We start from the raw sequence: 25686 nt of genomic DNA, 5'->3' as shown, positions 1-25686 counted from the left end.
GAGAAAGTCTAGTAGTTCATGATGTCTCATGTTTAGCTCCAATTTATTAATATGAGTAGCATGTCATGGATGTTTGCTTGCATTGTTTTATTCATAAGTAGGTATGGCATAGTGGTATCCTCCTCTGAATAATTCATTTATATCGACTTGGCACATGCTCACGCATGCATATGACTGAACAAAAGTCAATTAAGCCTCTATGATTTACATTGCTTCAGAGTTCTTGTATCACTTTTATGCCTCCGTTAATTTATTTTGCCGCAAGCATGATTATGACGATTCTTTGCTCTCTTGATTTGTCGCTCCCCAGTCTATTGCTAGCCTTCACTTGTACTGAGCGGGAACGCTGCTCGTGCTTCCAAACACCTGAAAACCAAGTTGTTCCAAAGTGTCCACCATAAATACCTATGCATGGCATTTCAAACCATTCCAAGTAAATTCTCATGCGCTACCTTTAAAACCTTCAAAATGCTTCTCAATTTGTGTTTATGTTTCATAGCTCATGAGGAAGTATGTGGTGTTTAACTTTCAACCTTGTCATTTACTCTTGACGGACTTTCATTATGGACTAGTGGCACATCCGCTTATCCAATAATTTTGCAAAAAGAGCTGGCAATGGGATTCCCAGTCCCAAATTAATTAACCTAAATAGACACTCCTCCATGGTATGTGATTGTTGGACGGCACCCGAAGGATTCGGTTAGCCATGGCTTGTGTAAGCAAAGGTTGGGGGGAGTGTCATCATAATAAAACTAAAATAAAAGGGCACTCCTTCATGGTATGAGATTGTTGGCAGGCACCCGAGGATTCGGTTAGCCATGATTTGTGAAAGAAAGGTTGGAAGGAGTGCCGCATAAACATAAAAATAATTCATGGGAGCCGCTCTTGGAAGTCCGGTTGGCGAGGTAGTTGGTGTACCCATTACCATTCGTTGACAACAATAAACACCTCTCAAAATAATTTTACCCCTGTTTAAAAAAATGAAAAGCTCTAGCGCATGTTAATCCCTGCTTCCCTCTGTGAAGGGTCAATCTTTTACTTTTATGTTGTGTCTCCATTCTTTCTTTGAGCACTATCTTGAGAGCACAACTGTCATTCTTAGTATAATATGCTTGTCCCAAAATATGATTGATTGCGGTATAACTTTGATGCTTTTATCTTTGACAATCACTACTTCTAGTCTTTCTATGAACTTCAGAGGTGCCTGAGCATTTATGTTTTGCTAATCAAATATGGGCAAGCGAGATACCACTTTATCATACTCTCTTCTGAACATTGCAGTCCTGCTTATAGACATGATTCATGATGCTTATTATTAATTGTTGGTACCTCTCCATGATTGACATAGCTGTTAGATGATCTTATTTGTATGCATCTCATTATGAACTGCCTAAGTGTTAGCCATAGCATGAGGATATATACATCATATGAGCAAATATGTTCGTGAAAGTTCTTTTATCGCTCAGTTGTTAACTGAATTGCTTGAGGACAAGCAATAAGCTAAGCTTGGGGGGAGTTAATACGTCCAAAACGTATCTACTTTCCCGAACACTTTTGCTATTGTTTTGCCTCTAATTTGTGTATTTTGGATACAACTAACATGGACTAACGCTGTTTTCAGCAGAACTGTTCTGGTGTCTCGTTTTTGTGCAGAAATCCAACTTTTAGGAAAATCCTCGGAATTTATGCAGAAGGTCCTATTTTCCCAGAATATTGGCGGAGCCAAAATGGCAAGCCAGGTGGAGGCCCGAGGGCCCCACACCATAGGCCGGCGCGGCCCAGGAGGGGCCCGCGCGGCCCTATGGTGTGGCGGCCTCGGTCGGCCTCCGACGCCCTCCTTCGGACTACTTATTGCCTTCGACCTAAAAACGCACGGAGAGAAGTCGAAGTCGCCAGAAAGCCTCCAGAACGCCGCCACATCGCGAAACTCCGTCTCGGGAGCCAGAAGTCTCCGTTCTGGCACTCCGCCGGGACGGGGAATTGGAGGAGATCATCGCCATCATCACCACCGACGCCTCTCCATCAACCAGCCATGTTTCCCCCATCCATGTGTGAGTAATTCCCCCGCTGTAGGCCGAAGGGGATGGTAGGGATTGGATGAGATTGGTCATGTAATAGCATAAGATTGTTAGGGCATAGTGCCTAGTGTCCGTAATTGGTACTTTGATGATATTGTTGCAACTTGTTATGCTTAATGCTTGTCACTAGGGCCCGAGTGCCATGATCTCAGATCTGAACATGTTATTATTTCATCATGATATTCATTGTTTATGGTCTTACCTGCAAGTTGTATACACATGTCGCTGTCCGGAACCGATGGCCCCGAAGTGACAGAAATCGGGACAACCGGAGGGGATGGTAGTGATGTGAGGATCACGTGTGTTCACGGAGTGTTAATACTTTGCTCCGGTACTCTATTAAAAGGAGTACCTTAATATCTAGTAGATTCCCTTGAGGCCCGGCTGCCACCGGCTGGTAGGACAAAAGATGTTGTGCAAGTTTCTCATTGCGAGCACGTACGACTATAATTGGAACACATGCCTATTGATTGCTTTGTACTTGGACACCGTTTTATTATTATCTGCAAATGCCCTGCTATGATTGTTACATGAGTTTCTCTCATCCATGCAACGCCCGTCATCTGTCCCCGTGCCTACAGTATTTTAATCCTGCTGTTTACTATAATCACTACTGCTGTCTTTGTTACTCTGCTGCTGTTATTTCACTACTGCTACTGCCATAAAACTGTTACTACTGATAAACTCTTGCGAGCAAGTCTGTTTCCAGGTGCAGCTGAATTGACAACTCCGCTGTTAAGGCTTCTAAGTGTTCTTTGTCTCCCCTTGTGTCGAATCAATAAATTGGGTTATACTACCCACGAAGACTGCTGCGATCCCCTATACTTGTGGGTCATCAGTGCCCGCACCTTGTCCTAATTAGCTCGGATTTACATGGATTATCATCGCAATAAATATGGAGACTCCTCACAGAACATTTTAGATGATTTTAGAGAGGGAGTCTCCCACCGTCAAGAAACGGTGAAGACGTCCAAACTCGAAAACGCAATAGAAGATGCATGCGGATTCCGTTTTCGATGAACTTGGGCTTGTTGTAAAGCTAGCAACATGCTCAAGAACCTCACACAGAGAAACACCAAGAAGCAATAAGGATATGCAAAGTATGCAAAGGATTGAGCTCCCTAAGACGATGTGATCAAGTTACCCAACCGAAAGCCCCTCTTGATAGTGCGGCTATCTATCCTATAATCCGGTCTCCCAACAACCACCTTGAGACCGGTAAAAGGAAAACCTAGCAAGGCCATACATTTGCCTTGTGCATCCCGCTTGATCTTGATGATAGCTCTTCACGCTCCACTCAAGCCGGAATGCCTCACTTGATCATTGTTGCTTTGTGAAGACTCACAAATGCTCCCCCATACACTATGATGGGAAAGCTTCATTGATGCATATCTTCACAAGTCCATTATCACCAAGTGGACGGCAAGCTTCAAGCATGTGATTCACTTGAGATGCTCATCTTGAACTTGCCCAACTCAACCTTGTATCTTCACATACTCACTTAAGATAGAGAATGGCTAATATTGAGTTCCACATAAGAACTCAATCTTCATTTCTTCTTCTTGATCATATCACATATATATCTTCATACCGATGATCTTGATGCCAATACACAAGGTATACCTTTATCTTCATGGCATCCATACTTGAATCCAACACATGGAGTACAAGTAGTACCTATGGAATATTCCTTCATATAAACTCAATGAAAACATTAGTCCATAGGGGTTGTCATTAATTACCAAAACCACACATAGGGGCAATATACCCTCACACTTTGCAAACAAGGAACCCCTCTTAACTTGCTTACATACGACTCAAGAGCGAAAAAAAATTAAAGGACATCATCTTCTCACTATCCTTTTCGGCAAGGGGCACCAACCATCAAGCCTAACTCGTGCCAGGACCAAAACCTCTTGCCACATTTGTTAAACAATCAGTCTCCTAAATCATCCTAGGCATTTAATTATCCCTTTCACAATATGCCTCCGACATGGCATAGATGTATGTCCTGGTTTAGCCTAATCACACTTGTTTAGTCTCACCGCCCCTTAGCCAGCACATATCATTACAATGGACTGGGACGGTTCACTTACACTACGTCTGGTTGGTTGACATTTCCAGCATCACATTGTATTGATAAGGGCACATCTAAGGAAAGTAGTACCGTCTCCAATTTACCACCTAAAATTTTGCTCCAGAAACCATACCACAACTCTCCCTCTTACCATATTTTTCCTATTTACCTATATTGCCTACCCATTCTTAAACATAAACGCGATCTCCCCCCTCCCCCTCCCGCTCCCGCCCACCCCCTCCTTGTGACCGCACACAAAAAAAAACATATGCTAACACCTAGTGCTTTTAACCCCTTATATCACATGAGTCACCTCGCTCCAGCTCGCCTCCCTCTACGGGCGTCCACTCGAGGTGAACAAAGGCCCTGCGCTGAGCTGGCCAGTCGGGATAGCTGTCCAACGTGAGAGTTGGCCATGGCCTAAGTGACACTGACATCATGTTAAGATCACATCTACTGTTAGAATGTATTTCAAGGTAAAATTTTGGTTTAAACAGTGAAAACTGTTGTAAAATACTCAGTGTTCTAACAAATACATGGTAGTAAGTACAATTTTAAAAATGAACAATCAAGCCAAGATACATTTTGTCACGAGTTCAACACACACATAATACACGGGAAAACGTAAAAAACATTTGCGGGCTCACACGGCCTACACCCTACAGGCACGAGTCACAGAGTCAGTACGACTATGACCCCATTCTTCCCAACTACCTCGCTCACGCCTACTCAGTGTTCAAACAAGGGTAGATTCCCGTCCCCCTCCCGTTTCTTGGATTCGGGAGCGCTCCTCCATTTTTCTAAGTCCGAGCTCGGCTGTCGATCGATCCGGCCGCGCAAAACCTCAGCTTCATCGGCGCTCCGGTGATCCGTTCGAACCCTCGGCTCGCCCGCGAGGCTGGGCGTTTCGGCGGCTGGTCAAGTTCTTGACGGGGTCGGCGGCCAGCTGGGTTCCCCTCGTGCAGGAGGAAAGGTGAGCTAGTTCTCTCCTTTAAATTAAACTCAACTAATCGGTGCTTGGCCCCGGTTTTACACTTTCCTTCTTCGCTTTATTCTTTGCGATGTATTTTGGTTCACCCTTTCGCTTTCTCCTCCGGGTTTTTAAGACCTGGTGAGAGGAGGCTGCCAACTTCGAATCTTTGCATTCAGTTGGGGAATTCACTAGGCAGCTGGTGGATTAGATAGAGGTTTGTCGGTGCCCGTATTCTTTTCCTGGGCGAAACTCTAGTGGAGTCCTTGGAATAAAGAAGGGATTTTGGGTCCGGATTTAGGGCTAGTTCTTGGAAACTCCGGAAGTCCGGAGTGGAGTTTGATCAGATATCTCGATCTGCTGTCGCCGGCGGCCGAATCTTGTCCTGTTCTTCATGGGTTAGTTGATTATTTTCGGGGACTTTTTTATTCCCCAGATCAATTTCGCGCAATCCTCATAACCTTGTATACCTGTATCCCAGCGATGTGCTTCTGCTAAACCTGGTATTATGGTACCATGAAAAGGCTGTGCTGTAATGTGATTATTTTGGTTGTATCCACATAATGTTTAGTAACATGTTACTGAATGTTAGGTAACTGCGTGGAGAGATGGGGCCACATATGATAGAGCAAGATGGAGGGTAGGAAAGAGAGGGGAAGGTTGAGGAATTTTGTTCGGCGGATGGCAATGGAGTGCCTTTGCTCTGGAGAGCAGCTGAAAGGTGCAGATGAGACCATCCGGTCATCAGACTCTTCGATCACCAAAGATTTCTCAGCCAGTGGGTACTCCTCCAGGAATGGGGAGGTCGAGCAATACCTTGATAATGGCAACATCGAGGAAGCCGAGTTGTCGCTCCGGGAGGGTGTCTGCCTTAACTATGAGGTTGGTGTTTCCTTTTGTGGAATTAAATTTCTGTACAATTGAATCACTTATGGAACATGAAATCTTTGAACCTGCTTTCCATCTATCTTGTGCTTCCCCGTGAAGTAATGTTATTGGCAGCTAGTTTGCCCTGTAGTTTTTTTTTTGAGAATAGTTTGCCCTCTAGTTAAGTTAGTCTTCGGTGCCTCATTTTCCCTTTATGCTTCCTTTTGAAGGTAATATAATATTTTTTAATGCGCTGAACTAGCCTGTTTTTGTGAAATTAATTGAATGGAAGTATGCTTATTTTATATCACACCGGAATTGGCTCAGTAGCTTCTTACTGGTTTAAGAAACATCTATATTAATCCTTTTCTGACCTGCAATTCGTCAAACAAGAAACAGATTTCTAGTTTGAATTGTTACTAGTATATCTGCGAGCAAGATACAATACACATGCGATTTAGTTGATACTTGAGAAGCTTAATATGAGCACTTTTTCTGCGCTTACAGAAAATATTGATTTCGTTACCACAAACTCTGTTTTTTATTTAACTGTATGCTAGAATGCTAATTTTTGTACAACTTAACTTTACCATTTGTGGATTTACTGATAGCAAGCTTGACTAACTCCCATGTTTAGCTGAAACTCATGCACATATATTTGTCATTCACATTTTTGCAGGAGGCAAGGGCATTGCTAGGAAGGCTAGAGTACCAACGAGGGCATGTAGAAGCAGCACTCCGTGTGTTTGACGGGATAGACATATCTTCATTAGTTCCTAAGATGAAAATCTCAATTGCTAGAAAAGCACATCGCCGAAAGACTCGTTCACAGTGGGATTCTCCACCAATGCCCTTACATGCTGTGAGCCTACTCATGGAGGCCATATATCTCAAAGCAAGAGCACTTCATGATCTTGGAAAGTTCAAAGGTAACTCCCATCTCTCTGTCACGCAAATTAACAACAGACAAACTCACGTTTGTGCGCACAAGCGATTTGCGTTTTAGTTCTTTCTTGTTATGGAAAAATGATTTGAATTCTGGTTTAGCATTCCTGCGGTCACGCGCGTGGTTACTGTAAGCATATGCATAACCTCAATTCAATTTGATTTTGCAGACGCTGCACAAGAGTGCAGAATGATATTAGATATTGTGGAAGCAGCACTACCTGAAGGCTTACCAGCAGGATTCGGAAAAGGTTGTAAATTGAACGAAATAATATGCAAGGCTGTACAGTTTCTCCCTGAACTATGGAAATTAGCGGGGTTTTCACTTGAAGCCATATCTGAATACAGGAGGTCTCTTCTCAATAATTGGAATCTTGATGCAGAGACCATAGCTAAAATACAAAAGGAATTTGCTGTTTTTCTTCTATACAGTGGCTGTGAAGCACGGCCTCCAAATCTCCATTCTCAGCTGGATGGTTCTTTTGTACCACGAAACAATATGGAAGAGGCTACTCTTCTTTTAATGATTCTGTTGAGGAAGTTCAATCTAAGGAGAGTTGAGCGGGATCCCACTGTGATGCATCACCTTACTTTTGCACTGTCCATGTCAGGGCAGCTAAAACCACTGGCTGTACAATTTGAAGAGCTGTTACCTGGTCTGCTAGACAAAAGGGAATGGTCGTACAATGTTGCATTGTGTTACCTAGCAGAAGAAGACGATTTGACTGCCCTGAATCTACTAAAAAGGATATTGAAACTAGGACAGGAGTCTGAGAATCTCAAAGAACTTCTCTTGGCGTCAAAGATTTGTGTTGAGAAGGGCGATTATGCTGAAGGTGCTGCGTATGCACGGAGGGCTATTGCTAATATACAGGGAGGATGTGACCAATTGGTGGGCGTTGCAGATGTTTTACTTGGCGTTTCCCTTTCTAATCAAGCTAGACATGCCATTTCTGATACCGATCGAGCTTCCTGGCAGTACGAAGCACTCGAAGTACTTGGCAGTGCTGAAAAAAACATGCATTGGCAAGATCCTAGGGTATTGTACAATCTCAGCCTTGAAAATGCTGAGCAGAGGAAATTAGATGCAGCAGTTTTTTATGCAAAAAAACTGGTGAAGTTAGAGGCTGGATCAGAGTTGAGGAGTTGGCTTCTGTTAGCACGACTACTGAGTGCACAAAAACTTTTTGCGGATGCTGAAACCATTGTTGATGCTGCTCTTGATCAGACTGGGAAATGGAATCAAGGAGATCTGCTGCGAACCAAAGCCAGAATTCAGGCTGCACAGGGGGAATTCAGTGATGCAGTTGGGACATATACCCAACTTCTTGCTATAATTCAACTTAGAAGAAAAAAATTCAGCGCTGGGATCTCCTTGGCAAAGGTGCTCTGAAATTCTGTGTTCACAATTAACTGACGAATCACATATTCTTGCTCATATGGCAAATTTATATCGATTATTTATACTCCCTCTAGATACGGAAGTATATAGATGCATTTTAGTTATAGATACATCTGTATCTAGAAAAGGTTGAGCAAGTTATTTTGGGACGGAGGGAGTACAGAAATTAGAATTTCCATGTTGATGTTAGATCGGTTAGTTGAATATTCGGTAACCTTGTCTGCAAGTGGAGCAGGGTGCATTATATAACGATTCAAAGACAGTAAGACATGAGCATTGGATATACATTCATGATTTAGATTAACCAACAAAAGCCTAAGGGTAACAAACTAGAACCATAGTGTGGTTGCTGCTGGCAATATGCCTCTCAAATCTCAATTCAAAGTGCTATTGTTATGATGAATTTGGCTGCATTCTTGCATAGAACTAGTGGGCACGAGCTTAGTATGGACAACCGAGTACCTCTTCATCCTTTTGTATTTGTGGTTATGCAGCTTATGCCCATAGCAAAGTAGCAAATGGAAGTGTCTCTTATGGGCTGATATCTTAATACAGGGTGCTGAAGATGATAAAAGCCTGGAAACGGAGACCTGGTATGATCTAGCTCTCTTGTATCTAGGCATGTCACAGTGGAGGGATGCAGAGGTTTGTATATCGAAGATCAGAGCCGTCAGTTGTTATTCTCCCTTGGCTTGGCATGCTACAGGTTAGTCTTGTTTATTATTGTGCAGTATACTACAAAAATCTGATCAGTTTGTAAAAATATTTGGAAGTAAAATCATTAACATGTCAACTCAAGTAAACATCAAATATGCAGTTGGGGCTGGCTTATTCATTTATAGTATGATAATTTTTGAATTCTCTTGTATCACCTTTGAACATATAACTGCATGCCATTTGTAGCCACATCATTCATTTTTCGGTCTAACCATGTTTACATGGGCTCACTACAAGTCACAGCGCATTTTTTTCTTACTATTTCTTCAGTAAATATTTGCAAAGAGTTCTTGGGGGTTTCCCCTAAGATACTTTCTTTATATTATTTACTGAGATTTTATTTCCAGGAAAACTGTATGAAGTGAAAGGTCTTCCAAAGGAAGCTTTGGGGGCTTATTTTCGAGCATTAGACCTTGATGCTAAACATGTTCCAAGCCTGATATCAACTGCTATTATTCTACGTCAACTTGGGGACAGGCCATTGCCTTCTGTACGGTGCTTCTTGACTGATGCACTGCAACTTGATAGAACAAATCATATGGCATGGTTTAATCTTGGCCTACTCTACGAAGAGGAAGGTGGCAGGTCGGCATCTGAGGCTGCTGAATGTTTCCAAGCTGGTGCTCTTCTTGAAGAAACTGCACCTGTAGAACCTTTTAGATGACATGTATGTATGAGGGCTATAGAGGATGTAAGCTATTATATTGTTTCAATTTTTTCACGTACCGATGAAAATAGTAGATTACAGAGTTCTAGACATGACCTACATGGCTAGATCATTGAGATTATAGCATCAGATACTGTTGGATTTTTGTTTTTATTTTAGCAGTTCAATATATAGTTTCCGATTTGTTATCTATACAGTAAGAAGAAAACTGATTTTCTTTCTTTCTCAATTTACTTTGTTGGTAGACTTTGCTCATTGTGATCTACAGATAGTTGGATAACCAGTATAATGTGTGTCAGCTATTACGCAATGGACGTTTATGCTCATATATTGAAAATCATATTTTAGTCCTGCTGTCAACTACAATGTTCCAGCAGATAAAACTGCCCAGGGTATGCAAGTTACTGTTGCATTACCAAGGCTTTGAAATGTCGCCGTAATCCAGGTTGTACCGAATGTTGCATGTCATAATTGTGCTGGTACTAGTTGCAATCACATGAATTTGCAACCAAAGTTGTTGGATGAACTGCACATACTTGTCAGGCATTAAGATTAGCTTCTATTGCAAGAGGTACTGTGTGTAGACATTCTTGGATGCCTTCCCCCCATCGAAAGCTTCACTGTTGTTCATGCAGAGGCTTAGTTAGTAGTCTCTTATCATGCATTTAATGAGATGGTATTCTAGCAGCCTCTATTAAATATGTCGCAATCTTTTAGTTGGTGGTCTTGCTCAAGTCTGATAAATATTTGCTGGCTATGTAGTCTAGTATTCAAGTCGTGTTGAAGGATTGCCTTCTCATGATTGGCCAGTAAGGTCACTATTTGCACATTTCCTTTTTTATGTGATTATGATTATGTATTTTTTTTTGGCATTTGAACCGTTTCTTTTATGGTATGAAATGTGCAATGAAATGGGTACTAATTAACGGAAGACCTATTTGAAAAGATTTTTTCTAGTTTACTCTTCAGTTAATTGGACCAGAAAATCTGACGACTTAATTAGTACTCATTTTTGTTGACTTGTTAAATCTTAGCCTATATTTTTCATCTGTTCAAATGACAGAATTGAGGCATTTTTTCCTAGTGCTTTCTATTTGATGAACTCCAACATGACAACTTGATCATGCATTTTTAATTATCTATTGTGAATACATTTACTCAAGCTATGTGCTGATCTAGGCAACAGTTTCTACAAAGTTCCGCATTGAAAATAATTTGCAAAATCTTGAAGACAGCTATGAAGCAGGTAAAGCTTCAGGCAGTAGGCTGCCAAATACTCCAGTAAACCACTAAGCTCGGTGCAAATTGGTGCGCCCTCTTGGTCATCCAACTATTCTGAAGTCACATATTGAAAATATCCCAGAGGATTCTCATGAACCATACATTCCTTATTTACTCTGCGATAACCAGCTGTTTTGGATTCACCAAATTACCTCCTATCATTTTTCTTCTTTCCAATGAGAGTTGATATTCCTATCTAGTTATCCTCATGTGCTGGCAGTTCTATGCTCGAGTTCCATCTTCCAGTGGAACAAGTTATCTGTTTCATTTCCCACATTTTGTTGTTGTTGTTGCAGCTTCTATTCATGTACATTTTGTGGCTACTGTGTTGTCGGTCAGTCAGCTATCCATCCTTGAGTGGTCTCCCATGTTGTGCACATGGCAAAGTTAAATTTCTGTAGCCTTAATTGTTCTCGTGATGTTGGTCACAGTTATATCCCTTGTAGTATATAGAGTATGTTCATAATGCGTTATTGAGCTGGCGAGTGACATGCATCTGCATCAATCTAAGCCAAAATAATTTATAATTTTTTTTTGCAGGCTAGTGCAACTAAAAGGAGTAACAATGCTGGAGTACTTAGGACTGTTTGGAAGTTCCCAGAGCTTGAAAATAAATTCTTGCTCTGCTGTTGCTCCTCCTTTCAGATCCGCCATCACGTGCTATCTTTTTTTATCGACATCGTCGTTCACCACCATGGCATGTCGGTAAGTCATCAATTTCACCTTATGATCGATCGCCATCGACATTTAGCTCCCCCTTTTCCTACTCCTCTCTACTTGCTCTTTTTATCGTATCCACTTCTTTTTGCACCTTCCTTCGTCCTTTTCTCATCAACTCCTTCACCACCATTTCTATCTTAAAACTTTACCTATTTAATTGACGTGAATAAAAGGATACCCCTCTGGACCCATTTAATTGACGTGAGGTAAACTGAACATAGCACATTTAAATGTAAGGACTGCGACGATTAAATCGGGGCAGATGGAGTACAAACTACTCCCTCTGGTCTCTTTTAATTGACTCGGATTTAGCACAACTTTGCACTAAATCTGAGTCAATTAAATAAGACCGGAGGGAGTGCTGGACAAAAAATGCAGAATTTCCCCCTTTAAAAATAAGTGGCAAATCATCGAGAATCCTTCCCGATTAACATTGGCCCACAGGAATCTCAGCCCAGAGCCTAAGCCTTTCCCGAACGCGCCAACACGCAGCTGGAAACTGATGCCCACTCCCCGGCCCAGATGAGATGCTCCTCCACTCCTCCGCTTGCCGCGGCAGTCTCCTCTTCCGCACCGGCTTCCCCTTCCCCTTCCCCTTGGCGGCCACCACCACCACCCCCAGAGCCCTAAGCCCGCTCACAACCGTAGCGGCTGCTCCCATCATGTACGGCGGCGGGCGCGGTGGCGGTGGCACCAACTCCCAGCGCGGTCGCGGCCGCGGGCGGGGCGGAGGAGGCAGGGGAGGCCGTGGCGGCGGCGGCGGCGGGGGACGAGGTGAGCAGAGGTGGTGGGACCCGCAGTGGCGCGCCGAGCGGCTGCGGCAGATGGCCGGGGAGGTGAGGGCTCTACTCTACTCCCGTGTGTCCACGTGGCTGGATGATGCTTCCTTTGTTTCGTGATGATGGCTCGACTGCGGTCATGCCTGTAGTTTATGCTCCAGACCGTGTTGATCTCTTGTATGAAAGCCTGTAGGCTCTAGCTAACGTCCAACTATAGGTATGCGACCTAGTCGACATGTTTACTGCTAATTTGCTGCCATACCAATTTTGGGTGGAAGTGTACATACCGCAGTGGCTGGAGTTAGCTGTTTGGTGTGTTAGTTCCTAGGAGGTTTGAACAAGAACTAGTTAGACTGTGTACAAATACTTTGTTGTTATGTCCAAATGTGTTGCTGCCAACTGTTTGAACCATGTTAAGTTCCATCCAAATTGTATGGTTACACCCTATGTTGCCTAGATACGGCGATACGGATACGGATACGGATACCGCGATACAGCGATACGTCGATTTTTCAAAAACACGGATACGGGGATACGTTTGTATATATATAATATACATTAATGATATATACAAATTATTGATTTTAGTACTAGAATGAGAATTACTATATAGAAGCATATGAGTACCATGAGTCCATGACAAGGTTGTTTGACAGAAAAGCTTGGCAATTCCAGCGATGCAGCCTTCTCTTAGTTGTCAAAAACATCAGCAAGATGGAAGAACAATTACATCACAAAAATAATTTGATGTTAGGTACTACATAACTTGACAATCTCACCATTAGTACACAAACAATTCCCAACAGTGCAATGGTGCACGGTAAGTTTGATAGCACCACATGAATCACAACTTGGCAAGTTGGAACTTTGAATAATTATTCATATGTCTCTGCCCATTCAGTCCAGTGAACTACATTCCAATTCAGTTTTATACTTCTATCCCATTCAATCCAGTGAACTACATTCCAGATTTATCTAAAAAAACAAGATTCTAGCAGTGTGGTCTCATCTGATACATAGCACAACAAAATCAAGCCAGCGGTTCATCTACACAGTGCAGCAGCAGATGACGCCAGCGGAATTCAGGAAGACAGGAAAATTAACTCGGACAGAGCGTCAGGACCAAGAAGAAACAGAGAAGAGATGGGAGGAGGGGAAGCGGACCTGCACATTGCAGCGGCGGGCGGCGGAGGATCTGCTCAGTGGCTGGACCTTTCCTCCGGTGCGGCGGCACAGCAGCAGAGGTGGCCGGAGATCTCGTGCAGTGTGGCGGCGCGTGATGCCCTGGTCGCTGGGTCGGGAGGTGAGTAGACAGAAAGGGGATGGGTTTGGGTTGCTGTATGAATCGATGGGTTAGGGTATTCCCATATCCCAGCCGTATCGTGCAGGTATCCGCTGCGTATCCGATTTATTATCTTTTTCTAGAAAATGGAAAATCGCTGGATACGTACGGGATACGTATCCGGCTGTGTCCGGCCGTATCCTCGTATCCAAACGTATCTAACCCCCGATACGTGAGTTTTTGCCCGTATCCGTGCAACAGAGGTTACACCAGGTGTAAGCCCAATGCATCCTTTACTGAATGTATCAATTTATTAAAATCATACACAGGATTTTATACCACTTGTTTCAAGCTGATTCTTTAAGATTTATACACTCGCGAATGTCTACCGTTCAGGTGGAGAAGGTCGATGAGGCTGAGTGGTGGAATAAGATTGGACAGCTAAGAGAAGGGTCTCAGCAGGAGCTAGTAGTCAAGAAGAATTTCGGACGCGATGGGCAGAATATACTTGTAGGCATGGCTCAGAGGCACGGCCTTTACTTGTAAGGATGTCACACCTATTCTGTACCTTATTCTCTTGTTATCTCCAGCATGCTTAACTTCCACCAAATAGATGCAACATCTCCCTGTCACCAGTTCTCCAATGTTTCGAGAATCATGTAATTTACAACTAAGTCTACTCATATTTATGTATATAGTAGATGAATGACTATCTGACTTTCTCACGTTCATCATTCGATGCCTTTTATGATCTGATGAATTATAGTTTCCATGTCTTGTGTTTTATCCCGGGGAAGATAGCAATGCGTACAACAAAGGGAAGACACTTGTTTTCAGCAAAGTGCCACTACCTGATTACCGAGCAGATCTTGATGAGAGGCATGGATCAGCACAAAATGAGGTGCTATTGATGTCTTAGAGGTAGTCTACATCACTATGGGTGTAGTTTTTGTTTGCTGATATACTTGTGTTTGAACTATGGACAGATTAAGATGTCCAACGAAACAGAGAGACGAGTGGAAAACCTTTTGTCCAGGGCACAGTCGAATGACAATGGTTCTGCTAGCACATCCACTGTCTTAACACGACAATCTTTCCCTAGCACATCATCGTCAGTAGCTGGATTAACAACGGAAAGTGATAAACAAAAGCTAAGTTCTCAGCTTAGGGACCTGCAACATTCGAAAAAGGTAATGCCAGTGATATTCCGGTGATTTTAAACCCCATCAATGTCAAACATTCAGCATCACCTCTTTCCCCTAATTTCTGAAGTTATGCCATCTATGTTTCGTTTCAGATGACGCCAAGTGCTAGATCAATGCAGTCCTTCAGGGAAAAGTTACCTGCATTCAAAATGAGAGAGGAGTTTTTGAAAGCAGTGGCAGCCAATCAGGTAAGAAGTAAGACCTATGGGATATATCATATTTTGATCTGTTTAGATGAATATATTCACATACATTGTAGGAGGTGTAGATCTCAGCTCTTAGCCCATTATAGATATTTCATATTTTGTTCTACTAATTTACGGAAGATATCCGTTTAGTTTGGAAGATAAAGGTATGGTTGGTTAGGAAGTTGGGATTCTATTCTTAGGCATCAAACTTGAGTCTTCCCTACTCCCTATAAAGGTACACCATACCTCCTATGGATTATCCAATAAATTAAAATAAACTAGCAAAGACCTAATCCTGTCCCCCAACCTTCTCCCCTCTCATTCCGGACACCATTGATGGCCATCCCCCGCTTCCGGAGCTGTACCAACAAACCTTGTGACGTTCATTGGTCTTAGGAACAGTACCAAATCTAGCATGTGACAAGGTCAGAGCAGTGGTTCTTGAGTATCAGACCACGCACATCTGAGACAATGGGATTGGATCTGTCCCAGGAAGATGTGGAATTGTGGATGGCATCAATAACAGCAAGCTCTCCACCCTCGTCAACCAGGTCGCAGCCTTATCCACAAACACCGTTGAGGTCAAAACCAATCTCCACAAGCTGATGAACACATCAACTAAGCTGTTTCAACCTCAAGGCAGAGCAGGAAGGGCGAAGGCGGGAGTAGTAGAAGAGGACAGACGTGTTGCTGAAATTTCCAGCAACCCTGGAAGGCACAATTGACCACTCCCACGCCTTACGTGGAGTCCAATCCCACGCCTTGCATGGAGTGGAAAAGCCTGCATCCGTGAGAAGCGGCAGTGATGCAACCAATCTCGACGTAGTGGCAAACTCCAGCAAGAGCGATGGAGTTCTCTCCAGAGGTAGCCATGCAATCAATCTCGATGGCAATGACACACACAACAGCCGTGTTGGCAGAGTGCTCTCCAGCGGGGGCGGTGGCCGCACAACAAGCAGTGGCGGGGTGCCCTTCCCAGCAGCAACGGCAGTCACACAGCCACCCGTGAGAGCGAGATGTTTCTCCTCGAAGCAATGGCTGCTCTGCCGAAACTAGCAACAATGCTTCTGTTTCTAGCGGCTCCCAGCACTTTGTGGCATCAGCAAGGGATGAGTCGTCCCTACTTGCATCCCTTCCTTCAAACCATAAGGCTCACAAGAATCCCTTGTGGGGATTGAGCTTCTACTTAGGCCAAATGGGTGGACCACACCACTATATGCAGGCCAAGTGGCTAACAGTGGTCAGAAGCAAGCAGGCATCCAAACTGATCGACATAACTGCATGGATGCAGCGTGGTTGTTTGTCTCAAGCGCCAAAGGTGCAGGCAGAACCTGTCAACAATGTGGGTGCTCCTTGTGGGCTCTAATCGTGACCACCGCCGCAGCTCGTCTAAAAAAGTGTGGTGTAATGCCAGAGGCATGAATCTTGTTCCTTAGCCATTAGAGATAAGTAGAGTAGGTAGTAGGTTACACAGTTAGTAAGGATATCTATATAGCAAGGAAAGAAATATGTTTATTAATTAGTGGAAGATAAATATATGGTTAGTTAGGATAGCTGTCCTTCTATTCTTATGCATCAAGCTGAGTCTTCCCTATAAAAGGCACCATGTACCTCATATGGATTGTCCAAGGAATGAGAATAATCTAGCAAAGATCTAATCCTCTCCCCAATCTATTCTCACTCTCATCCCTGGCACCATGGTCAGCCGACCGTCGCTTCTCAGAGCTGTACCCCAGCTTTGTCAACTGTCAGCGGTCTTACGAATGATACCAATTCTGATCATGAGATCCATATGCGGAAAATGTGTCATCTGGACACTACCAGGTTAATAAATTGTTGCTAGTTTGTAGAATCTTTTGGTGCAGTTAACTTAAAGTTGAATCTAGTGGGCAGAGAGTCTTGCGGGTCTCTCATTTTTTTTTTTACTTCTTATAAAGCTGGCAGAGTTAATGTTGGACTGTTGTGGCTTTTTTTCATCTTTGCTATCTTGTGATATTCATTAAATTATTATATTTGCTATACAGTAGGGCTCTATAGCTGATCTTATTAGTACAAACATTTTATTTATTTATTACTGGATTTACTGTTTCAGGTTTTGGTCATTTCTGGCGAGACAGGCTGTGGTAAAACAACACAGCTTCCACAGTTCATACTAGAAGAGGAGATAGATAACCTTCGTGGTGCTGATTGCAGCATAATTTGTACTCAACCCCGCCGTATATCCGCCATATCGGTTGCAGCACGCGTAGGATCTGAGAGAGGTGAAGAGCTTGGTGAGACTGTTGGATACCAGATTCGCCTCGAATCAAAGCGGTCAACACAAACACGACTGCTCTTCTGCACCACAGGAGTTTTGCTTAGAAAACTGGTATGACTTTATTAATGGATAGATATATAAATCATATTCATGGGTTATGACTACCGCACCATGCCATTTTTGCTTATTTGTTTTTGTCGGTTTGCTTGAAGTGGTAAAAAAATAACTATGTTTTTTTGCCCTGTTTTTTGTTTGTTGACCATTGTTGCTTTCTACATCTTCTGGAACTTCTGGTTTGATCTTAGCTTGAACTGTGCATTGTTTGTAGCTCTATAACGTTTCTCCAGGTTTAGTTCAATACTCTGTGGAAATTAAGCTTCATCATATGCAAAATTACTAAGCCTGTGGCTCTTATGTTCTGAACATGTTGTGCAGTTACGTGTTCGGCACTCCTTCTGTTTTTCTATCACTGTTCTCTGGAGCCTAGTTCAAAAACCAGACCTGAATGTCAGAGTGTTGCCCAGTTTGGTATGCTTAAAACACTCTTTCACCAAAAACTGGTAAAAGAACTAGTAAACGAGGTGTCAGAAGCAGGAATCAAACTCAAGAGTCAAGACCTTCGTCCCACCATTTTGCATGCTCGGGTTTCCAGCCACCAACTTAGCTGTATTGCTTTTGTGACCAAGTTAGCCAACAACATCTGGTACTCCCTCCATCCAGATTTACAGGGCATATTAATCTTGCCTTAAGTCAAACTTGTTTATGGTTGACCAAGTTTATAGAAAAATATATCAACATCTACAATATCCAATAAATTCATTATGAAAACAATTTTCATGATAGATGTAGTAATATTCATTTCGTACTTTAGATGTTGATATTTTTCTCTATAAATCTGGTCAAACTCAAAAATATTTTACTTAAGACAAGATTAAAAGGCCTTGTAAACCCGGATGGAGGGAGCACCTTTTTACTAAAGCATAAGGAGTCAATTTTTTCTCTTAACTTGAAAATCAATGTACATTTTTTTGCCTGCATCGAACTGGGTGAGCCACCAGTTAGACCGTTGAACCAGTAGCTTAACCGGTTGGTTTTTTAAACCATGCCCAGGAGTCTGTTGTGGATATCTGTCCATTGAGGAAATCAAGAATGTAAGAATGCAGGGTTTCCACTATACCGCAGTGGTTAAGTGGTTGTAATGTGCCATTTTAGGGGTATGGTCATTTTTCATCAATCTTTTTAGTTTTTCCTTGATCTGATTGATGGTTGGGTGATGATAGATATTGTGAAACCAAGTACTGGAAATTGTATGCTCCGGTTAGCATGGTAGAATGCAGTGGCATGATTTTGACACAAGCGGCACACAATATTTTGTTTACTTCTGTTAGAGATGTGAAAGATTTCAGGTTTTTATTATAGATTATTTTATCCTCCATGTGCCGAAAATTAGTCAAATATTATGTGATTTCTAGCACTCCCATGGTCCAATATGCAACTGTAGCTCCTGTTAAGATACATGTGAAATTTTTAATTATGAAACATGCCACGGGTAGCTATAACTATTGCTGATAGAGATGCAAGTGGGCCACTATTAGGGTCTACCCTTTTAGTTCAAGAAAATGAACTAACTTTTCTAAAATGATGATGTCATTGAAAAAAGTAGTTCATTTTGTTAAACTAAAGAGGGTAAAGAGTACCCTGTTGTTGACCTACTTGCATCTCTAATTGCTGATCTGAAGATGTACTCTGGCAGGGTGTTTTATTTGCTATCTAGTTTCCAAACTTTGTGTCGTTTTGGTGTTACTAATCTTACATATGGTGCGACCACTGTATGAAGTGCAGGTTCAGGAGCCGGACCTACTTGGTGTAACTCATTTACTAGTTGACGAAATTCATGAACGTGGCATGAATGAAGATTTTCTCATCATCATTTTGCGGGACCTTCTGCCAAGGCGTCCTGACCTTCGTCTTGTATTGATGAGTGCAACAATAAATGCTGATCTTTTTTCCAAATACTTTGGGGAAGCTCCTATTATGCATATTCCGGTACTGTAACCTCTTGCAAACATCATTTGTTAAGACATACCCATTGGAGTACTGTTGCACATTATATTTATATCGAGCTGTTTTGATCAGGGATTCACTTACCCTGTCGCTGAGATGTTTTTGGAGGATATTTTAGAAAAGACCAGCTACAAAATCAAGTCTGAACGTGAGAATTTCCAAGGAAATTCAAGAAGAAAGAGACCTGCGCCAGTTAAGAATGATCCGGTGTCTGATGTTTTTGAGGTAAACCAGAGTTACTTCTTACAACATTGCTGATGTCAGGGGATCACGGCTTCACAAGTCTGAGACGCCCAATTTATCAGACGATTTAGCTCTATTGTTGCTAATGCAGATAACAACTAAAGTGCAGAGATTAATAGTGCAAAAAGGCAAACATGCTTAATTTTTACATTCTTTAAAACTAGGTGGGTAGGTAGTTTTGTTGCTCACTTACTTTTTTCCAGGTTGTTGACATTGATAAGGAGTATGGAAACTACAGCATTACAACAAGGCAATCCCTTGAAGCCTGGTCTGTCACTGAACTAGATTTGAGCCTTGTATGTACTCTGAACTTTCTTTCATCTGCATACATTTGATTGTACTACAAAGTTCTTTGTTGTTGAGATGAGATCTAGTTCGACATATGTATATTTCATTGCAATTAAGTAGATAAATATATTACCGATGTTGCTAAAAAGAGCCGACTAATTGCCTATTGCTAATTAATCCGTTAGGCATTAGCAGATCTGCCGATGTCTTGCTTCTTTAGTATATGAACAGGAAGGACATAATGTATTAACAGATGCCTTAATTAATGGATCCACTTCCTTGGTATTGAAATTGTTCAAGAATGGAAAGGATGTAATGAAGCACATGGACTATGAAGTACTATTAGATGTAAATATGTGTAGTTATGTACTGATATCCTGTCTGCAAACATCGTGGAAATTAGTGAGAGGTGGTTTGTGTATTTTCACCCTTTGTAATTTAAATTTGAGATCAAAATAAAACAGAAGCTTGTTGTGCATTGTAACATTTGTTCGTTCCTCAGCATATATTAAATGGGAGCTTAATATTTTTTAGGTAGTTATAGTAAACCGAGAAGTGCACCTGGACTGTTCTCTCCCCCAAAATAATTCATGTTAATTTGGTACCACAATGTCTGGGGAAGGGTGATCCCTGGCGCAGTGGTAGAGGCTCTCCACTTGTATCCTGGAGATCCCGGGTTTGAATCGGCCTCTTTGCATAACAGCAAAGGGAAAGGCTACCTATGAATTCCCTTCACCAGACCCCACAATGTGTGGGAAGCTTTCGGCACTGGGTACGCCCTTTAATTTGGTACCACGAAACCTAAGGGCTCCTTTGATTCATAGGATTTGTAAAGGAATTGTGTAGGATTTGGATCCTATAGGAAATCTTCCTATACAAGTTGTTTGATTCGTAGGAACACATCCTATAGGAACTAATCCTATAGTAATTTTGTAGTGCAAATCCTATAGGAAAAAAACATTAGGTCATACCTCATGGAAAAATTCCTTTGCTACAATCAAACACACTTCATCTTCCCATAAGATTCAAATGGGCATGACATCCCAACCCTATGCTTTTCCTATTCCTATGTTTATCCTATCCTATGAATCAAAGGAGCCCTAAGGTGATTTATGATGGCACGTATTTGTGCATTGCATTTGATCTCTCTCCAAAGGCAACCTGCATTTTATGATATGCCAATATTATGTAGACATGTAATAATTATTATCTATGCTGCTAATATACTACACTTTCATGAATTTATGTTAACATTGTTAGGTGGAAGGTACAGTTGAGTATATATGTCGTCATGAAGGTGAAGGTGCAATCCTTGTGTTCCTTACTGGTTGGGACGAAATTTCGAAACTTCTAGACAAGATTAAAGGGAATAATCTACTTGGCAATTCCAACAAATTCCTAGTTCTCCCATTGCATGGTTCTATGCCAACTGTCAATCAGCGTGAAATTTTTGATAGAGCACCAGCTAATATGAGGTAACTTGTTACAAGATATATTCTGTAGAATCATTCAATCTTGATTATGCTTCTGAATATGATTTTGCTTGTACGATGGATAATCCAGTCTTCCAACTTGCGTACCTTCTCAGTTGCTCAGGATCCAGCTTCCATCATTATGATTACATAGGACTAGCAGCATGCTGGGTTTCTTGTCCTTCTCGTTACCACTGGCAGTGTTTTAATGCTAAAATTAAATTTTAGCACATATGTAGCACATAGGTAAACTTATGGCTGGCAAGGAACTAATGAAAGTACTACAGAACTTTGATAGGTCAAACTATGGCTGGGAAGGAACTACTGAAAGTGTAACTTTTTGATGATGATTTTGGATAGGCCATAGGCATTAACCATGGAGTTAACTTCTCCATTTCCCTCTCAGTTTACTTTTGAACATCTGGCCATTTAAACTATTTTTTTTGCCCTCACATTTGGTTTATGTCTTTCATTATTGCTTGCTGCTAAATTACCAAATTATTTATTTTATCTGAATAATTTTCTTAACGCACTTTGTTCTTGAGATGTACTCAAACAGCATTCTCTAAAGTTCATTTGAACATCTTTTCCTAAACCCTAATGGCTAGTTCTATTTTTATTTGAACAATCTGAAGTATTTTAATTGCTTATTTGTATTATATACTTAATTTGCAGAAAAATTGTTCTGGCGACAAATATTGCAGAAAGCAGTATTACGATAGATGATGTTGTATATGTAATTGATTGTGGTAAGGCGAAGGAGACAAGTTATGATGCCTTGAATAAGCTAGCGTGCCTTCTACCATCGTGGATATCAAAAGCCTCTGCTCATCAGGTATGTTACTGCAGACTATGTCACCAGCTTTTGTGGTAAAACTGAATAGGCCAACTGAATATCAAATAAATATGTAATTTGTGACTTTCGTGATCTTACACAGCGGCGAGGTCGTGCAGGCCGTGTACAGGCAGGTGTCTGCTATAGGTTATACCCGAAAGTCATTCATGATGCCATGCCACAGTTTCAGTTGCCTGAAATACTCAGGACTCCTTTGCAAGAACTGTGCCTTACTATAAAAAACTTACAGCTGGGAGCAGTGGCCTCTTTCTTAGCCAAGTCACTGCAACCTCCAGATCCACTTTCTGTAAAGAATGCAGTCGAGCTTCTGAAAACCATTGGAGCACTGGATGATTTGGAGGAGCTTACTTATCTAGGTTCGAAATTTTACTGCTACCCGCACATTATCTCACCTGCTTAATTTTGCTCTATGTGTTCTTATTTACTTTTTGCCCATCTTCCTTGATTTATGCAGGACGACATCTTTGTACACTTCCACTGGATCCAAACATTGGGAAGATGCTGCTCATTGGATCTGTCTTCCAGTGTCTGGATCCTGCATTAACAATTGCTGCTGCTCTTGCACATCGTAATCCATTTGTGCTCCCAATAGATAGAAAGCAAGAAGCTGATGATGTAAAACGATCATTTGCTGGTGACTCCTGCAGGTGATTATTATAATCTCTTTTCTACTTACATCACATCAATATTTAGTGAGGAAACATGTAGAAATATTTTTTGACGACCAATATTACAGAGATTATCTTTTTTACTTTGATGGTCTCTTGCTTATTCAGAGAAGAAATCTCTTCAGTACCGATCTAGTATTGCTGAATTTATAATGCATATGTAGTACACACTCACTCTGTTCCACAATATCTGTCCCCAGCCTAGTAGCTTATCATGTGCACAAACCAATGAAGCTCTAAATCTACGGAGATAATCTTAAATAACATACTATAACCAATCAGCAATTCACAAAGCAATTAAAGTACTAAGTGCAAAAATTGCAGTAACTACACCCTTGATTTTTTCAATGGACATATTTTAAACAGAGGTTCCCTGGGCCAGGGAGATATAGTGATACAGAGGGAGTATTTGTTATTGGTTGCTACGTGCTACAAGTCTTGTAGGTGCGACATGATTGGACTGCTAGAACCTGTACTGCTTTATATTTAATATTTGCGAAGGGTAGCATCGCCTGCAAAAAGTATCACGTTGAAGCTGTTTAAGGCATATTGATAATTTCTTATGACCTCTTTGGCCAGTGACCACATTGCGCTTCTTAAGGCGTTTGAAGCATGGAAGGAAGCAAAACGCAGTGGAAGGGAACGTTCTTTCTGCTGGGAAAATTTCCTGTCTCCAGTGACCCTAAAGATGATGGATGATATGCGAAATCAATTTTTTGATCTACTATCTGATATTGGGTTCGTTAGCAAGACAAGAGGAGTGCAGGTTTTGAGCTCTTGACCTCTCGCACTCCAAAATAAATAGTGTCATGTAAAATATATGCAGCTGCTCTGATTTGTTCCGCCACATGTCTTCACACAATATGTAGCACATCACATAGTTCTGTAATTGCAATACAGAAGACACTAATGTTACTGAATTTCTCATTTGTCATCTGTTTGAACATTATACTGTGTATCAATAGGTGCTTAATAAGCAACAAGTCAACTATACAAAAGAGTAGAATGTGAATTCTGGGACCTATATATTTGTCTATATTTCCTTTTATTATTTCATTATGTTACCTTATCTACTTTTCAATTGAAGGGCTTCAGTTTGCATTATGATTACTTCCATGCTAAAATTTCAGGCATATAACCATTATGGTAAGGATCTGGAGATGGTTTCTGCTGTTTTATGTGCTGGGCTTTACCCAAATGTCATACAGTGCAAAAGACGGGGCAAGAGGACAGCTTTCTACACCAAAGATGTTGGAAAGGTGGACATTCATCCATCATCAGTCAATGCGGGAGTGCAGCAATTCCCACTGCCATATCTGGTTTACAGCGAGAAGGTGAAAACTGCTAGCATCTATGTGAGAGACTCCACAAACATATCAGATTATGCTCTTCTACTATTTGGTGGTTCCCTAAGTCCAAGTAACACTGGTGAAGGCATCGAGATGCTTGGGGGGTATCTTCATTTCTCTGCACCAAAGCGTGTCATTGAGTTGATTCAGGTATAACCAACTCCGTGACAATAGCTTCTTTGAACTTTTTATTAAGGTATTGTTAAGTAAATTTGAAAAAAAAGCAACTTGAGACTTAAGGTGCGGGTGCTGTGATTGGTTAAAATTTGAAATGTCGGTGCTCGCTGCTTGATCTAGCTTCTACTTTTTTCATACGAGCCTCAGTTCATACAACAGTAAGCTGAGTTGTGGTTATCGTATAAGTTGTATCGACAAGCCTTGTTTTACTGCTTTGGCTATCAGTCATTTCAGTGAATAAAATAGGTTATTTTTTTTTAACTAAGATATTCAATATACCTGATTTATGCTCTGGTTCTTGGCTATTGATGAGCAAATACCAAATACTCCCTCCATATTGGCTATTGCTTGGAAAATTTCCTTATCAATTTGACCAACAAAATATGAGATATATATCACAAAAAACTTCACATGTTATATTTTCTAATGTTATGATTTTTGTGTTATATAATTATATTATATAGGTCAAACTGATGACCTAGGTTGCGCATGACTAGTAAATCGATATGGATGGAGTACTTACCTAAATTGTAAATAGTTTTGCTGCATTAAATCCATTTTTTTTCTGTAACGAGAAATGGTTTTTTTTTTTACTTGGCAGAGATTAAGAGGTGAACTGGACAAACTCCTCCAGAGAAAGATTGAGGAACCGGCAATTGACATATTTTCAGAAGGGAAAGGGGTTGTGGCTGCGGCCATAGAACTGTTGCACAGTCAAAACGTTTACCACTAGAATACTAGATGCTGCAATACATATATACACTTCGCAGAAGGCAATTTTTTTAGGTGCTTTCTGCCTGGTCTATCCGACGCGTACTCTGATATGTTCGTGAATATGAATACATTTTGAGTGTTGAGAAAAGAAACTAAGTATTTCTTGCCATCTCCTGAACTAAGCATAGTAAACTATGTCTTTTTCATCTGCTCAGTATGTATGTGCATGACCTGCATAATTTTCAATGCAGGGCATATATGTGACTGCGTTAAGTTCCATTCCTGAAATGGGTCAGTATTAAGTTTGATCAGCATGCTAATTGCTAAGCGCAAAATGGAGACCAATACCCTGCTTGACTGGTAATTATTTTCTAAATTCTAACAAAATGGAAACGATTCACCATCAAGTCAAATTGACCA

General features: G+C 41.4%; 2 protein-coding genes across 4 annotated transcripts; both read left to right on the top strand.

The window, feature by feature from the left end:
• Window positions 1-4827: 4827 nt before the first annotated feature.
• LOC127300067 (protein NPGR2) lies at window positions 4828-9952 on the top strand. 2 transcript variants are annotated; one of them, XM_051330148.1, is made up of 6 exons: window positions 4828-5128; window positions 5718-6007; window positions 6672-6921; window positions 7108-8321; window positions 8895-9045; window positions 9404-9952. In XM_051330148.1, exons 2-6 carry the CDS (start codon window positions 5759-5761, stop codon window positions 9718-9720), a joined length of 2181 nt encoding a protein of 726 aa, XP_051186108.1. In that variant the 5' UTR covers window positions 4828-5128; window positions 5718-5758; the 3' UTR covers window positions 9721-9952. The 2 variants fall into 2 exon arrangements, with proteins under 2 accessions (XP_051186108.1, XP_051186114.1); XM_051330154.2 differs by lacking the exon at window positions 4828-5128 and adding an exon at window positions 5264-5523.
• Window positions 9953-12218: 2266 nt separating this feature from the next.
• Window positions 12219-25435, top strand: LOC127300052 (DExH-box ATP-dependent RNA helicase DExH1). Of its 2 annotated transcripts, XM_051330133.2 has the most exons (16): window positions 12219-12560; window positions 14182-14327; window positions 14587-14686; window positions 14772-14975; window positions 15083-15178; window positions 17271-17546; window positions 19278-19481; window positions 19572-19724; window positions 19946-20038; window positions 21291-21505; window positions 22178-22337; window positions 22441-22714; window positions 22813-23005; window positions 23606-23792; window positions 24157-24525; window positions 25154-25435. In XM_051330133.2, exons 1-16 carry the CDS (start codon window positions 12252-12254, stop codon window positions 25283-25285), a joined length of 3111 nt encoding a protein of 1036 aa, XP_051186093.1. In that variant the 5' UTR covers window positions 12219-12251; the 3' UTR covers window positions 25286-25435. The 2 variants fall into 2 exon arrangements, with proteins under 2 accessions (XP_051186093.1, XP_051186099.1); XM_051330139.2 differs by lacking the exon at window positions 12219-12560 and having other exon boundaries at window positions 14190-14327; window positions 14583-14686.
• The last annotated feature ends 251 nt before the right edge of the window (window positions 25436-25686 follow it).

This window comes from Lolium perenne, chromosome 1 (assembly GCF_019359855.2).
Source record: "Lolium perenne isolate Kyuss_39 chromosome 1, Kyuss_2.0, whole genome shotgun sequence".
Taxonomy (NCBI): Eukaryota; Viridiplantae; Streptophyta; class Magnoliopsida; order Poales; family Poaceae; genus Lolium; species Lolium perenne.
The sequence above is the reverse complement of the archived record's forward strand: the minus strand, read 5'-3'. Positions and strand labels throughout refer to the sequence as shown.